General features: G+C 44.7%; 1 protein-coding gene across 4 annotated transcripts in view; it reads right to left on the bottom strand.

Moving 5' to 3' along the window:
- Positions 1 to 3,950: 3,950 nt before the first annotated feature.
- TXNRD1 (thioredoxin reductase 1) overlaps positions 3,951 to 16,680 on the bottom strand; it is a 59,627-nt gene continuing 46,897 nt past the window's right edge. For all 4 annotated transcript variants that reach the window (XM_065938222.1, XM_065938240.1, XM_065938249.1 and 1 more), the window contains 3 exons: positions 15,051 to 15,146; positions 11,163 to 11,297; positions 3,951 to 5,830 (listed from right to left, as the gene is read on the bottom strand). In XM_065938222.1, coding sequence (XP_065794294.1) covers positions 5,768 to 5,830; positions 11,163 to 11,297; positions 15,051 to 15,146 — 294 coding nt within the window. In that variant the 3' untranslated portion in view covers positions 3,951 to 5,767. The remainder of the gene's footprint in view (positions 5,831 to 11,162; positions 11,298 to 15,050; positions 15,147 to 16,680) is intronic.

The following is a 16,680-nucleotide window of genomic DNA, read 5'->3' as shown; positions in this document are numbered from 1 at the left end:
TGCTGTCCGTTCAGTTTCAGATCGCATATGCTGAGAACTGCATCACTCATGTTCAGATAACAGTAACAGCGCCCACTCACCCAGCACCCCCTTGGTGCCCACTGCTATTCTAAGCTTTTGACGATGTGTGTAAACAATGCAATCCTCCAGCAACTCTGGGAGATGAGCCGTCATTACCCCTGTTTAAAGGGGAAGAAAAGAGGGGCACTGAGAAGCTAAGAGTCACCTGTCAGGGACTCGCGCCTGCAGGAAGGCCAGCATCAGGGCGGTGTCCTCTTTTCCTTCAACTTCCCTTTACTGCCATGGTTCCCTACTGCATGCTCCGCAGTCAGTTGCTCTGATCTGCTCAAAGTGTGCTGTCTGCAGGGGTCCTTGGTGGGTGTCCAAGCATCTTTACAATGTACGCAAGTGGCTGTGGGGTTCACTTTCTTCCCTATTGTTTTTTTTCCGCCCATATCATGGTACATCTCATAACACTGTTTCATCATCCTGCCTCCTCCTGGTCCACCGGTCCACCCCTCAGTGAGAGATGTCAGGATTGGGTCCAACCTCCCAATACCACAAACGATGCCACAGGACACTTTCATGCACGTTCCCTTACGGACACATATGCGCGATCCATCAACTTCTCTGGGGCTGATGCCCAGGAGCAGGACTGCTGGATCACCCTGCACAAGGCTGCATCTGTCTGAAAACCAGGAAGCTGTCTACTCTCACACCAGCAGAGCCTGGGAGTCCCTTCACTCGGCCTTAAACAGCCTTCTGTCTCAGGTCTGACGAGTATGAAGTGGCCTCTTGTTACTTACATTCTCCTCTTAATCACTCATATGAGTTTGCACATATCTCATATCGGGCTTCGCGGGTGTCAGAGTAGCAAAGCATACACCTGTTGATGCAGGAGACATAGGAGACGTGGGTTTGATCTCTGGGTCAGGAAGATCCCCTGGGGCAGGAAATGGTCACCCACTCCAGTATTCTTACCTGGAAAATCCCATGGACAGAGGAACCTGGTGGGCTAGTCCATGAGGTCACAAAGAGTTGGCCGTGACTGAGCAACTGAGCACACACACAGCCCTCTTGCTAAGACTCTGGGGTTTCCTCCGCGAGGAATAACCAAACCAGTGTCCTTTGCCTCCTTTCCTTCGGGCCTCCTGTCTTCTTACTGATGACCTAGAATTCCTCGCTGTCTCCTGGGTCTAAATCTCTTGTCAGTTTTACACACTGAAATTGCCATCGCATGATGCTAATAACTTTTCCATGGTGGTCTTTGTGGTCAGACTTTTTGATGCAGTCATTTTGCCTTATGCTTTGTGGATTTTTTTTTGGGGGGGGTGCACAATATGCAGCTTGTGGGATCTTAATTCCTCAACCAGGGATTGAACCCAGGCCCACATCAGTAAGAGATGGAGTCTTAACCACTGGACCGCCAGGACATTCCCTATGGTTTAAACCTTGAGGCCATGGTATATGAAGCTTTTCTCCACCTCTACATTACAGAGATATTTTTGGTATTTACCGCATAAACTTCATGGTTGTACGATACATATTTAGGTCTTTACTGTTTTATGCCTAGTTTTGATGCTGTTTTATAGTTACAGATACAGTAATTGAGCTTCTCTGGCATTATCTGCTAAGGTATTTTTCTTTTGATTTTCTGCAACTTTTTAGCTGTGGCTTTGTTTCTTCAGGAGAGTAGCCTGTGTTTAAAGCAAAGTAACAGGGCTGCAAAGCAGCAGCCCGCTCTTCACAGAGGCGGACACTAGGCGGCGCACCTCCTCTTTCTGCGGCTTACATATGGGCGCTTGCATAAAAGACCAAGTGAGTCCCAACCTTACTCTGCTCACCTGAAAACCAGGCACCACAGTTCCGAGGGTTCTTACAGAGACTAACAGGACAAGTCACTGCACAGGAAGTGACCTGGAGGCACAGCTCTATGTCCCGACCGCAGTTCTCATTAATAACGGCTCATCTCTTTACAGCTCCTCTCAGGGCCACTTTAAGGCCTTTGTTCCCCCCATGCCCTGGCGCTTGCCTGAGTCACTCCCGCATCATTCCACATATAATGAATGAGTGCAGCCCTTCCTGCGTTCGACCTAACATTTACAAATACACCAGCAGTGGGGGCTTCGCTGGTGGTCCAGTGGTTAAGCATCCCCTTTCCAATGCAGGGGATGCGGGTTCAATCCCTGGTCAGGAACTAAGATCCCATGTGCCAGGGAGCAACTAGGCCCACAGGCCCCAACTGCTGAGCCTGCATGCTCTGGAGCTCTCGCAGTGCAATAGACACCCAGTGCAGCCAAAACCAGAAAATTAAGCCAAACACAACAAAAACAAATGTAGGGGCAACAGAGCCAATGGTATTTGACTGGCTAATACTATGGGAAGCATTTAAAGATTTATCCATTAGAATTTTGCTGCATTGATTTTTTTTGGCTAAAATAATATGGGAAGCATTTAAAGATTTATCCATTAGAATTTTGCTGCATTGATTTTTTTTTCCTTCATATTTTGAAGCATTTTGTAAAAGGTCTCAAATGTCTTTATAAACACTAGGTCTCTTTTTCATAGTATGTAGTGGATAAAAGTGAGGAGCCGAGGGTGTATAGTTCTCAAGAGTTATACAGGGCCCAAAACTGCCCTTACACCCTTCCCTCCTTCAACAACAGCAACTCATCTCATGGCTGCCGTTACACCTGCTGTGTAGACACTGACTCAAACCCAGCACCACCTCTGCCTCCTGCACCTGAGACCCACCACCCTAAACTCGAGCTTCTGATGTTCCCCTCCGACCTGCCCCTCCTCCAGTTTTCCCATCTCAGTAAAATGGCACCTCTAGCCTCAGTCCTTCCAGTGTGGAAGCCCCCAACGGAGGAATCATCCTTTCTTTCTCCCACCACACATTCAACCCAACACTACGTCCTCTTGGTTCTACTCTCAAATTAAGTCCGTCTGTCCTATTGGTTCTCCTCTCACCTTCAGCTAAACCACCACCCGCTCTCCCCTGGATCACTGCGACGCCCTCCACCCAGCACAAAGCCTCAGCCCGCCCTCAGCCCAGCCACCCCAGTGCTCCTGACCAGCCTCCTCTGCTCAGAGCCCTCCCGTGGCTCCCACTCTAGAGCCTACCTGATTCGCTCCTTCCTGTTATCTCTGACCTTGACTCCTTCTTTCTCTACTTCACCCACCACGCTACACTTTGACATTTCCCCAACCCAGTCCTTCTCTGCCTCAGGGCCTTTACATCTGGTGACCTCTGCTGGAATGCTCCTTCCCCGCGGAATCCCTTTCACCTCTGTCTTCAAATGTCCCCTTCTCTATGGGCCGACCTCCACCACCTTCATTAAAATTCCACTCCCCACGCCCTACAGACTTCTCCCCTTCTCTGCTTAGGTTTTTCTCCAGGGTACCTAACACCATCCAACATATAATACAATTGACCTAGCTAGTTATTTTTGGTTGTTTCCCTCTCTATAATTTTTGACGAGGATTACTGATGTTTCTTGTTGACTGCTAACTCTCCCGCCTAAAACAGTACCTGGGACCTAGTATCTGTGGAGGAGATTCACCCACCCTACCTGACCACATACACCTTCAGAGGTGAGATCTGTTTGTTCTGGTCCAAGTTCTCTAGATAAAGTGGACCATCTCCAGGGGATCTTCCTGATCCAGGGATCGAATCTGGGTCTCCCACATTGCAGGTAGATTCTTTACCACTGAGCCACTGGAGAAGCCCCAGATATGGAAGCTGAGAAGTCTCACACGCTACCTGCCACCTGCAAGGGGTCAACAAGACTAAACTATGAACCTCTGCACATCGACCAGGCCCAACAGCGCGGCATCAGTGAACCTTAGCACCGAGTTCTCAGCATCACCAGCATGAGCCCTGAAGTCCATTCAGGTCTCAGGCAAATGAGCCCGAAACTACCATTCAGTAAGAAGGCACAACACAGTAGATAGTAATACCTTTTAATGTTTCACATTGTTTTTCTTTTTTTCTTCCAGAAGATTTATAACAAAAATACATGGAATTTAATGAGTTTCAATACACCAGGCAATTACAGAGGCAAGTCTATAAAGTGGGATTCTTCTTGTGGGGGCAGAATATTCCATTTCACGAAGAAGACAGAATCACAACATGATTAGGCTTGATCACCCTGTACTGCCTGTGTTTTAGTTTCAGAGATTGGCAGACTTGGAAGGGGGAAAAAAAAAAAATTTTTTAAATAATAAATAAAACCGAACACAGTCAGCTGCCTCAACTCCCCTGTATTTTTCCTTTTCCCTTCTCTCCACACAACCCGATGGGGCGGGGTGAGGCAGGGCCGTGGGACAGACGAGGTCAGGGGCCCTGCTGACCGACTGCTGGGCGGACACCGAGTTCCCTGAGGTGATCGAGAAATGTCCTTGGAATCAGCCGCTCAGTGTTGTGGCTGAGACACACACAGAGGGAAGACCCCGAAAGGGGGCTAGGGGGCTACAAGAACTGCTGGTGGGAGGCCTGCCATCCACAGCACGTTAACACCCTCCTTTTGTAGAGGGGAAACGGCCTAGGTATAACGCACTGTCAGTAGCTGTAGCCGGAAATCTCTAACTGCAGGGCTAATATCTCTTTGCGATAATCTGAGTTGGAATGCTGGCAGAGCAACAACACTTCTGCCCAAATTCCACCAAGTATGGTCAACAGAAAAAGTCAAAACCACTTGGTTTTTAAATGAAAATCCTTCACATCCACCTGTGTTCAAAAATAATAAATTATGATATTAACAGCTTCCTTTTAAAAACAAAGCAATGACCACAAGAGTTAAATTGTCAAGTGTAAAAAGGCTTTTTTCCTATGAACGTAGTTCTCGAAGGAATAGATACCTAACACACATGAAAAATAAAGCTGTGGTATCTTGTGATTTCAGCTTAAAGCAAAAGCTACTCCCCAAAACAGTTTTAAACAAGTGCTAAATGTTTTCCATTGCAATACATCTCAGCGCACTTAGACCAGCACACAATAGACTAAATAATGACATTTTTTTGTTTTTCCCCATTTCAGGTGTACATCTGCCTCCATGATGGGGACGTGGAAATCACACTATACTACCAAGTTCTCTGCAGTGCAAGACTCCTTCAAATAGGCTGGCCAGGTAGCCACTGCCTTTTCTAAACAGAACTAAAAGCAATCACCAGTGGTGTGGCACGTGAGCAAACTGGCCAGCCGTGCTTCCCTTGTTCTGGGAGGAGACTTGGGCCACAGGGCAGTCTCTCCGGGGACAAGCCTGGAAGCTTCCCCATGCCTACCCGGCGACGAGTCGCTTGTATTTGCACATGGTAGCCATGACTTGCTTTTGGACCAAAATTGTTTGCTATCATCTCTAGTATCACTAATACCGAGGAGAAAAAGTGAAAAAAAGAACCAACATTAGAAAGCTTGACGTGAGTCTAAGAAAACCCACAAAGGAAAGGCCAAGAGAAAACTGCTTTGACGGTTCCATCACCACCCACCACGAGGGGCTTGGGGCTGGTGACTTCATGGACGCATCGCTCCGATGCTCTGCCAAAAGCCAGTTTTGAGTCCATCACGGTGACCCCAATGCAGTGCTGCCTGCCTTCCACGAATCACCTCCCACCCGTGAGATCCAAGGGGGCCTTGGGGAGTGTAAGCACGGGACACGCAGGTGCCAAACCCGAGAGCCTTTTGCAGCACGTCGCCTTCGACTTGGGCAAGAAACACATCGGTGGTTTGGAGTGTAGGCGGCAGCATCTACACTGGGGCTTAACCTCAGCAACCGGTCTGGAGGATGTTTCCCCCGGAGCGCTTGGTCACCGACAGAGTCGTGAACACCTGTAGGGGCGGAGACAACACGAGAGGTTCAGACACTGGGACGAACGTTAGCAGGGGAGTTGAGATAACAGCACTCGTACAAAGGATGACGTGCCCGAGTACTTAGAATGTATGCAAGAGAGGAGCCATACGACCAAGGCAAGCATTTCACCTAGGTCAAACAGAGAAAATGCAGGGTCTAGCTAATAAAGGACTTATTAGCATGCGATTTATGAAGTGGTTAAAACAATCTCCCTCGTTGCTTATTACTTCTCTACAAGAAACATGCAATGAAATATTCTGGATACACAGAAGGGAATAAAGTGTACTATCCCAAACACCCTTGTGCCCACCCAGCTCAGAGAGCCTCATGATGTGGTTACAGCCCCGTGTGTCCCCCTTCCTGAGCTGATCCTCAGCTCTCTCCCCTGAGACACGCTTATCAGGATCTCCTTCAGTCGACTACTCCCTTTCAGGCAGACTGAGTCAGCTGGAGAGATCCCCTGAGGCTGGGCCTCCCCAGCCACCGTCTCTCCTGAGTGCCACGACAGTGAGCCCGGACCCACACCTCTTCACTTGACTCTGTCTGGCACTGACCCTCCGTCTTCCTGGAACCAGCTCCTCCCAGCAATCGGCAGCACCGCTACATGGCTGCTCAGGCCGTGCACTTGGAACTGGTTCTCGGTCCCTCTACTTCCACCCTGTTGATACATCATCCATTCCTAAGTCTTAGGTACCTTGCTTCTTCTCTGTCAAATCAGCCTTCTTCGTGTTCACACTACTGTGATATTTCTGTTTCCAAAACAAATGGTGCCTTCACCTCCCTGTGATGACCCTGTATGGACATATATTATCCACTCCTGCCCCACTGGACATGGATGTGGGGACAGGGGCTTGCTCTGGCCAAGGTGGGGAAGTGGAGAGCATCACTTGTGAACACCAGCCCTGAGCACCAAGGCACTTTTCCTGCACTCCCGTCCCTCTGCCATTCAGCCACAGTGGCCCCAGAAGCTGCCCCACCAGCTGGGTCCTGGAGTGACAACGGCATGGGAGCTGGGCTGCAGCTGATCCATGATGACCTCAAAGCCCACCAGGCATACGGGCAAAAACAAAACCACACCCAAACTGACTAGCCACACTGCTCCGGCATGAAAACATAAAGTAATTTTGTGTTTAGCAATGTGGGAGACCTGGGTTTGATCCCTGGGTTGAGAAGATTCCCTGCAGAAGGGAAAGGTTACCCACTCCAGTATTCTGGCCTGGAGAATTCCAAGGGGTCACAAAGAGTTGGACACGACTGAGAGACTTTCACTTCACTTCACTTCAGCGAGCCAGTGAGTGTCTCACTGAGACAAGAAGCCATGGCTGATCTGGGAGAGGAGCCCCCAGTGAAGCAAGACTTAATGTCAGCACACCTGGACACCTTCTTTGGTCAGCTGCATCTTTGATTCTCAAGAAATATCTGGTTTCCTGATTTTTAATACAAAAAGGAAAGCACAAGAAATTGAGGCCGTTTTGACTTCTAAAGGTCAAAGCGATAGGAATCAGCATTAAAAATACTTGTGAGTAAGAGGAAAACACTTCTGTGTAAAGGAGGAACAATACTGGGGAAAATCCTTAGTCTACTTAGCCTTAAAGCAGTGACAAAGCCTTTTTCCCCCCTCTATGCCAATTTATCAGCGGCACCGCAAAAAAGTCAGACCCAAGTAATAATGGCTAGTAAAACATTTAAAGTATGAACCCAGAAGAAAATGTGAGAACAATTCACATTCCCAAAAATAATAATTATAAGAAGTTCATCCTTATTAACAAAGATATGTGAAAAGGCTTGAAATAGTCCTTTCTTTTAGACTTATTACAGAAAAAGTTACACTGCCTTTTGCAACATTTTCACGAGCACTCCAATTCAAAGCTGATGATGCTGTAAACTAACACAACTCTTTTTTGAAGAGCAATATAACTCCTTTGTTTAAAAAAAAGTGTGACTGTGGATGAGAACAGCAAGATAATATGCAATAATGAAAATAGCTGTGTTCGGATGCTGGTATTACAGGCAATTTAAAATACCATCAAACAAGTTCTCTTTCCAATTTTTTAAAGGAAGAAAAATAATGAGCAAGGGAATACATGAAAGCAAATTTCACGCTTGTGAATTTGCAAGCTTATGTTTTATTTCTCAGGAATTAATTTAGAAATAGAACTTGTAGGATGTGTGGATAAAAAGCTAAACCCATCAAAAATGGAAAGAAATGAAGGAGAAAGAAACAGCTCTTATCTATTTCTCTTCTACTGGAAATATGTTAAAGACACGGGGGAAGAAAAACTGCCATTTGGCGGTTAGTCTATATGGAAAAAAACAAACAGGGTCAATTCCTACACGGGTCTTATACGCACAGACCTGGTTTACAATTGTCCTAAAAATGTATTTTAAAAAAATGAGCAGAGGCAGCTTTTTGATCCCAGGACAAAGAACACTCTCACAAAAGGGTAAATAAACACTATGGGAGGCATGTACATCTCTTACCCCACCAACAGCTTCGAGCCTTACAAGATCCCCTCACCCCATTCACTGTAGACTGTGATTATGTTGACTGTTAATGAAATGAAACTTTTGATGTTTGGCACAAATTCATTTAAGACATTTCACAGGTCTGTCTCTGATGCTCCTTCTTCTTAAGCCATTATTTTTTCTCTATAGATAAACTTAATTAGTTGAAATTACTACTCAAAAACACATGTGATCAGTTTCCTCCTCAATTATTACTGCTTAGATGTCCAGGATAAATAACCACCACACCAGCCTCAAACTGAGTAACGCTCGTGTGTCAATGACGCCTCAGGCCTTGAGACGCCCCCTCTCACCGACCCCGAGGGGCTTCCAGTCAAAACACCAGCAGTCTCTCCTCCTCCCCCCACAGCGACTCCGGAAGGAAACCCTATGCAAACTATTTTCCTCCAAAAAAGTAAAACCTCCACCGAGGAACGCATCAACTCCTGTAGGCAACTACTTCGGAGCCAAAGGTTGTGCAATCGATCACCCAGTTCTTTTACTGAAATGGCACAAACCACCCACAGCTGGTGTGCACTGCGGCAGCAGTCCTGAGGGCCGTCAGGTCCCCGAACAACCCTCATCTCGGCTGCACAGGCTTCTGGTACTCCGCGCTCCCTCGGACAGGCTGCCACGAATGCGTTCTCCTCTTGTGCGAGAACTGCCCCACGGCCCTCCTGCCCCAAACGCCCCTGTGCACTTGCCCTGAGCCTGGGACCCACCACGCAGACGTGTGCCTGGCCCTCCCCGCCCGCCTCGCTGCTCCGACTCCAAGCCCTGCTGCCCCCCAGCACCCAGCACGGAGCGAGGCGCGTGGCGGCACGGCAAAGGCACTCAGGGAGACAGCGGCAGCAGGTCTCAATCTCACTGACCCGTCGCCACCTTGGAAACAAGACGAAGAGAAAAGCCCTGTGAAAAGAGTGTATGTTCACCTCTGAGCTTCAAAGTCAGCAGAGAAACAGCAGATGGAGATGCACAGCGGCAAAGGCTTAAAGAGGGTTTCCCGCACGCCCGGCCACCGCGGGGACAGGCCTCTGGCTGAGCTCTCTGCAGGCCTGGGCTTCAGGAGGACGCCTGCCTTCTCCAGCGCACCTCTGCCCAGCTGGCAGTCAGCCTGCAGACAGCGCCGTGAGCTGCCACTGGGTCACGACTCGACATGACCAAGTGAGGCAGCAGGAGCCGCGCTCACGGCAGCCTTTCTACCAGTCTGCTGAGAACCAAATTCAGATTAAAAAACTAGACACTTGCTAACCAGTTGGGAAGGGATGTCTTTATCCCAGTTGAGGATGACTTGTTTTAAAGTATCCTAGACTTTTAACCATACCCACCGTCGTGGGATGAATAAAGTCCAGAAAGAGAAGCTCAAGTCCTAGGCCCCAGAACCGGTGAACATCATGACCTTGGTTGGAAACAGGGTCTCTGCAGATGTAACCAAGTGAAAATGAAACCATGCTGGATCAGCGGGGCCCTAATCCATGACCTCGCAGTAGGAGGGAAATCTGGACGCAGACACACAGCAGGCAAGGCCACATGGAAGCCAGAAGCAGAGGCTGGAGCAATATGTCTACAAACTGAGCAAAGTCAGAACTTGCCAGCAACCGCAGAGTCTATAAAGGCAAGGAAGGCCTCGTCTCCAGAGGTCCTGGAGGGAGCATGGCCCTGCTTTTAGACTCTGGCCTCCAGCACTCTTAGAGAAGACATTTCTGTTGTTCCTAAACGCCTAAGTTGCAACAGTGTGTTATGTCAGCCCCAAGAAACTAACACACTGTTTTTGAAAAAGAATGAAACTAACTGGTTCCTCTCCTTCCCTAGACAGTCTTACTCATGACACTGAATAAAACATACACTGCACAATCTTCAAGAGCTTTTTAAAATCTATTCTCTTGTCAATTTTTATGTGGCATTTTTGAAATTCAGTTTTACTTCACAAAAACAAATTTTCAAAAACAAAACAACATATACAAAGTTTTCTGTGAATAATGCCCTGGTCACTAAACAGGTGCATATTAGTATAGAGGAAGACACTCAGGGAAAAGACAGAGCAAAAGGAAACGAGAACATTCTTCCAGGCTGCATTCTCAGCTCCGAACCTAAGCCTCTGGATGAGGTAACCCCCCCAGCCTCCAGGTTCTCCAGTGTAGACACGTCTCTAGCCTACAAGCCCAGCAGCAGCACAGTGAGGGACTGGCTGGTGGAGGAGCACTGACAGGCGCGGAGAAACAGTGACACCCAGAGGCCCCACCGGGGAATCCCAGTTCTCCTGCCATCTGCTGCATCCTTCACAAGCTTCACTTTCACCCTCACCCTCTCACACTGAAAGCTAACAAGGGGACAACGTCACTGGCCTCCAGGGAGCTCAGGGACAACTAGGACTGGTGCTCTTTTTGGGTATGAATGTCATCATCAGCTGACTGCCATGCAAATGATTTATGACACATGATAAATAAACGATCTTTAGCACACCCGTATAAATCCCTCTCGCCGTTTTTTTTTTTTTTTTTTTTCCTCTCGCCGTTTTTACTGCTCAGCAGCACGACAGTACTATCTAGTGGGCTTCCCAGGTGCTGCAGTGGTTAAGAATCCGCCTGCCAGTGGAGGAGACACAAGAGGCTCGGGTTCGATCCCTGGATCTGGAAGATCCCCTCGAGTAGGAAATGGTAACCCACTGCAGTATTCCTGCCCGGAGGAGCCCATTGTCAGAGAAGCCTGGTGGGCTGCAGCCCATGGGGGTCACACAGAGTCAGACGCGACTGAGCACACACAGACAGGCACTATCTAGCCTTAACTGAGAGTGTGGAGACGCACCTCTGCGCAAACGGGGTGGATTCCGATGGTGCTGTCCAGCTGGTCTTTGGTTAGCCCACATTTGAGCGCCGCTGCAAAGCCCTGGGTCACTTCTCCAGCATTTGGACCCAGTACGTGGAAGCCCACAACACGTTCCTAAGATACAAAAAGTGAGACAATTATGTAGGATTTTCCCTCCTTAACAGCCTGGAATCTTTTTCCAGTCTAATCTAAAAAAAAACCCATTCAGAAATACTGATGCTTGCTGCCGAAAACTGTGTAGGCTGAAGGTACTGCAACACGGGCTAATACAGAACTGTGGTCACAGTAAGCAAGAAGGAAGAGAAAGAACCAGCCACAGGTGATGATGAGGAAAAACACCTTGGAAAAGCAAAAGTGTGTGCAATCCCATAAGCACCAAAATGTTCCGGAAAGTGTTTTCAAAGGGCTGTTCAGTGGTACCCTCATCTCTATCCGGTTATCTCAAAGCTCCAGGTAAACTACCTGTGGTAGCTGAAACATTTAAGAGCAGCCATTCAAATTAAAAAACCATTTAAACTGAAGTTTGGGGCGTAGACAGAAGAACCTGAGAGCCTTCCAATGTGAAAACATTTTTGAAAGCAAGAGAAAAATATTTGGCAATTCTGAAATACCTATGTAGGAATCATTTTGGATAAATGCTAAATCCAAACTAAGGCTACCCCTGCCAAGAGCAGGGAAACCTGTTGCATTCTACTGTGCAGACTTTCCGAGCTCTGGGCTGGCTCATCCAATCCAACCCTCTTGTAACAACAGACGAGGCAGCTCAGGCAGTGAGGCACAGAGCTTTATCTGATGTTCGTGGCTCCCTGAAAACAGTCAGGAAGGGCCTTCTGTATGTAATCCACTTATGTTAGACTCTTGCTTTATTCATTTTGGCAATCAGGAGTTGTGCATATGGATAAATAAAGCACAAAATACACTGGCTCTTAAAATACACTAGATTTAAATGCAATAATATGGATAGATCTCAAAAAGCAAGATTAAAAAGGAAAAGGTACATGAGTCTATTTAGCTAAGGATACCACCTTTCTTTAAACCACGATGTATGATGTTTACGGGGCATAATAGGCAGCAAATATATAAAAGTATGAACAGTGAGATAGCCCAACTTGAGGAGAGTGCGGCCTCTGGGGCAGGGAAGGAATGGGGTGGAGGACCAAGAAGGAATGTGAAAGACAACTAGGCTAGAGGTTAACAGCATGGATTCTAGTTGCCTTGGACTGAATTTCAGCTCCTAGCACAATTAACTTCCACACTTCAGCTTCCTTACCTATAAAATGGGGATAACAATAGCACAGTACCTCACAGGATTATACAAGGATTAAATAAGTTAGTACCTGTAGATTAAGCAATGGCTGGCACACTTTACATTTTCAATAAGTAAATATAGCCTATTATAAACTGCGAGCTTCCCCAGTGGCTCAGGGGTAAAGAATCTGCCTGCTAAGGCAGGAGATCAGAGTTTGATCCCTGGGTGGGGAAGATCCCCTGGAGGAGGAAATGGCAACCCATTCCAGTATTCTTGCCTGAAAAATTCTAAGGACAGAGGAGCCTGGAGGGCTATAGTCCATGGGGTCGCCAAGAGTAGGACACGACTGAGCACATACACATTATAAACTGCCTCTGTGACGTAAATGTCCCTCTCTCATAAGAGAAGTTTTGGGCAAGTACACCGACATGTTAATAGTCAGAGTCTGCAGTAGGTACTTGCCTTATTCCTTTCTGCAAATTTCAAATATACTGTGTATAAAAAGCATAGCATACAAAAAGAATAAAAGCCTAGCAAGCAAGTACTATTTAAAACCAAGCACATTCAGTCACTCTGAAGTGACTGAACTCAAAATGAATACAGCCTGCCCCAAGGATGGTCAAAAACTAGAAGCAAGCTTTTATATAAGATGGCTTATGACAAAACAGCAATGACAAGTATTCATCTCTTGAATACTGTCTTTGTTTATGAAAATAATTGACAGCAATACCACCCTCAGTTATTTTAATTAAAATGAGTTTTCACTGGTAGTGTAAGTTATTTTTCATATTATATAAAAAAATGCCATTTGAACAAATGACATAGCAGTAAAAGAAAAAAGAACCAGAGAACTGGGTACAGCTAAAATAGATTGGTTTGATAGAAAGGAAACTTTTGAGGTTTCACTGACTGCTGTATGCAACTGAAGCATCTCCTACTAGACATCAGGCTGCCAGCATGAAAGTCTGACATTCTCTCCTTTCGTTTGTAGTAGCATGGTATCTAATGCATACTCATACAAATGACTTTATTAAAACTATGTCTAAAAAGACAAAACTCTACATAAAACTGTTCTCTATGTCAATTCTGTATAGCTTGCTAGAGGTAATCCTAGTATGTCCATTTATTAAATGCATCTATTGATGATCTTTTTTGTAGTCAATCCAGGTTTTTCTAGAACCCTGGGCTCTACAAAAAAGCAATCTGCAACTGGGTTACTGTGTAGAGCAGTAGTTACTAAACCAATACATCACTTAATCATACTCAAATCCCAAAATGAAAAAAATTAATTCATTAGGCTTTTAACATATGGATTCATTTAGTTGTTTATATTTCTACTGGGGATATTTTTTGAAAAAGTAACATCTCAACTAAGTTAAAAATATACCAATGCTCGTTAAGATTAAACCTACAAAGGTAAGGGAGACCAAAAGGTACAACTTCCAGTTACAAAATAAATAAGTCACCATACAGTCAAGTACAGTGTGGGGAACACAGTAATGATGTAATAAATTTGAATGGTGACAGATGGTAACTAGAGTTATCATGGTGATCATCTGAAATGTACAGAAATATCAAATCATCAAACCTTTATGTTCCACACCAGGAAATAACACAGTGCTGTAAGTCATTAATACTTTGAAAACAAGCTCACGAAAAAGAGATCAGATTTGTGGTTACCAGAGATAGGAGATGCGGGAAGGGAGAAGTGGATCAAGCTAGTCGAAAGGTACAAAACCCCAATTTTAAGACTAACTAAGCACTCGAGGTATAACGTGTATGCATGTGTGCTCAGTTGTGTCCGACTCTTGCCACTCCGTGGACTGTAGCCCACCAGGCTCCTCCATCCATGGGATTTCCCAGGCAAGAATACTGGAGTAGGTTGCCATCTCTTTCTCCAGGGCATCTTCCTGACCCAGGGATCAAACTCACATCTCCTGCAATGGCAGACAGATTCTTTACCACTGAGCCACCTGGGAAGCCCCAGGGATGTAATGTATAGCAGGATGAATATAACTAACCCTGCTGCCAGTTAGATATGAAAGTTGTTAAGAGAGCAAATCCTGAGTTCTCATCACACACACGGGACACTTACAGAGCATGTGCACAGACACACTTGTCCCGGATGACAATACAGAAGATGGGGGCAGTAGTCAGAAAAGTCCGAAACCAACGACTTCATCACTTTGTAGGTAAGGAAACAAAGCCTGTAAGGTCAGGGGGTTTATCCTTAGGTCTCTGTTACTAGTTGTTACACGAAGCAGCAAGCAATGAAATCTTAAATCAGAACCCAATTAAGAGCTCCCGCATTCCAGCTTTCTCATTAGTGCTGGCTGCTTAGCATACAAACTTGGGTTACTCCTTTCTTGTTCTGTCATTATTTTTAGATAGTCAATGGCTTCATTGGTTCTGACTGCCTGCCCACAACACATTCAGGCAGAGAGGAGTCAGGCCGTGTCATCACAGGCCTCGCCCCTAGGGTAACGTCCACACAGCTGGGGAGACTCACAGGTGAAATACTAAAAGAATGCAATGTGTGTATCATGTGATCAAAACACAGCTGCATAGTAAAAATAAAATGAAATTAGTAGAAAGGAGTAAATATGAATAGCACTTACATTGTCTTTGATATTGCAGACTACTTTTGCGTAACATTTGTTGTTATCTCTTGATGGAATCGTCCATTCCAATGGCCAAAAGTAACTATGGTAAACCTAGGAAGACAGAAGCACAATTTAGACCCATTGTCTCAAGAAGTATGTCTGCCAAACACTAGTTGCGGTGTGAAGACAGTGGATACTCTTTAATATTTAATAATCAGATTTTCATTAAACAAAAAAATTCATGGAACATATAAGAATCTGGTCAGAAGATAAATAACTTTAAACTCAGAGTTGACAACCCTTTTGCCATAATCTCATCCCTTAATTATACTTCAACCTTCAATGAATAAACGTTATGTAACAACAATAAAGTGCAAGCAAATGAGAGAAAGAAGCCATGTAATTACTTTCCATCTTGCATTAAAAAAGACCAATGCTATCTTGTTACCTCAAAAGAATGACAACTTCGGGCAAGAAACAAGTAAGGTGCCAGGAACAATTATAGCAATTATCTAGTTCTCTTACTTAATACTTCCAAAGACATCTTCTCTGAAATTATCCACCAAAAGTGCTGAAGGAGGGAAGTATGATAGATGAAAGGACACAGGCATCCTTACTGACATTTCATAAACTTAAGTCTTGGATGACTAACAGGATTCTTTTCTCCTTCAACGGCTAGCCTCGATTCAAAACATACAAGGTTGGTAGGATATTTTAAAGACACACTGATTATCTAAACATTCTTTTACCTTGTAATATGATATAAATTTTTTTATAAGTACGGGTTATAAAACTGAATGTATAGTATCATAGTATCACAACAATTACACAGGGGGAGAAATAATTTAAAAAAATACTAACAACAGCTGTGTTATAAACATAGGTCTATGAGTGATTGTTTCCTATTTCCTTTGCATTGCCTTGCCTTTATAATGAAAAATGCAAATTCTAATCAAACACAAAAGATTATCTGAAAAAATACAGGTTAAGAACTTTAAAATTTAAGTTATTTTTTGATAGCAATATATCCTCAGAAAATAATCAGAGAAAGAGACAATGAGTAACGAAGATGTTCATCATTCCATTCATAATAGTGAAAAATTAAGCTAATAAAATGGTTTAAAAAATTACTGTATAGTAGTACCCCTGAAAGGAAAATATTGCAAGTCATTTTTTAAAATGATGCTTTTAGAGGGAAATGCTTGTAACCTAACACTAATTGCGTCAAGTACAACAGAAAATTGCATGTAACTTAATCACATTTTAAAAATTAAGCTATGTATACCAACACAAAATTATATATATATAAAACAGATACTTAGACTAGAATATGCAAAAATATTAATAGCAGTTATCTTTTCGTGAATTAAAATTTCTTTTTTTAATATTTTGAAAATTTCCTATGAGGGTATACTATTCTTATAACCAGAAAAAAAATGCTAGTAATGTGTTACTGATAGATCAATATTACATGCTATTACTAAAACAGAATAAAAGAAATTGTTGAGAAATTTAAAATAGACTTTCATATTACAAAATGTACTTTGATTCACAAATCTGGTCTTTTAGGTTTTACTGCAAACTTTTTTTCCCAAATGATTTAAAAAAGCAGACCCTTTGTGTAGCATTATTTGTGTACATAAAA

Source organism: Muntiacus reevesi, chromosome 1 (genome assembly GCF_963930625.1).
Source record: "Muntiacus reevesi chromosome 1, mMunRee1.1, whole genome shotgun sequence".
Lineage (NCBI taxonomy): Eukaryota > Metazoa > Chordata > Mammalia > Artiodactyla > Cervidae > Muntiacus > Muntiacus reevesi.
This window is presented reverse-complemented; position numbering and strand designations above follow the sequence as displayed.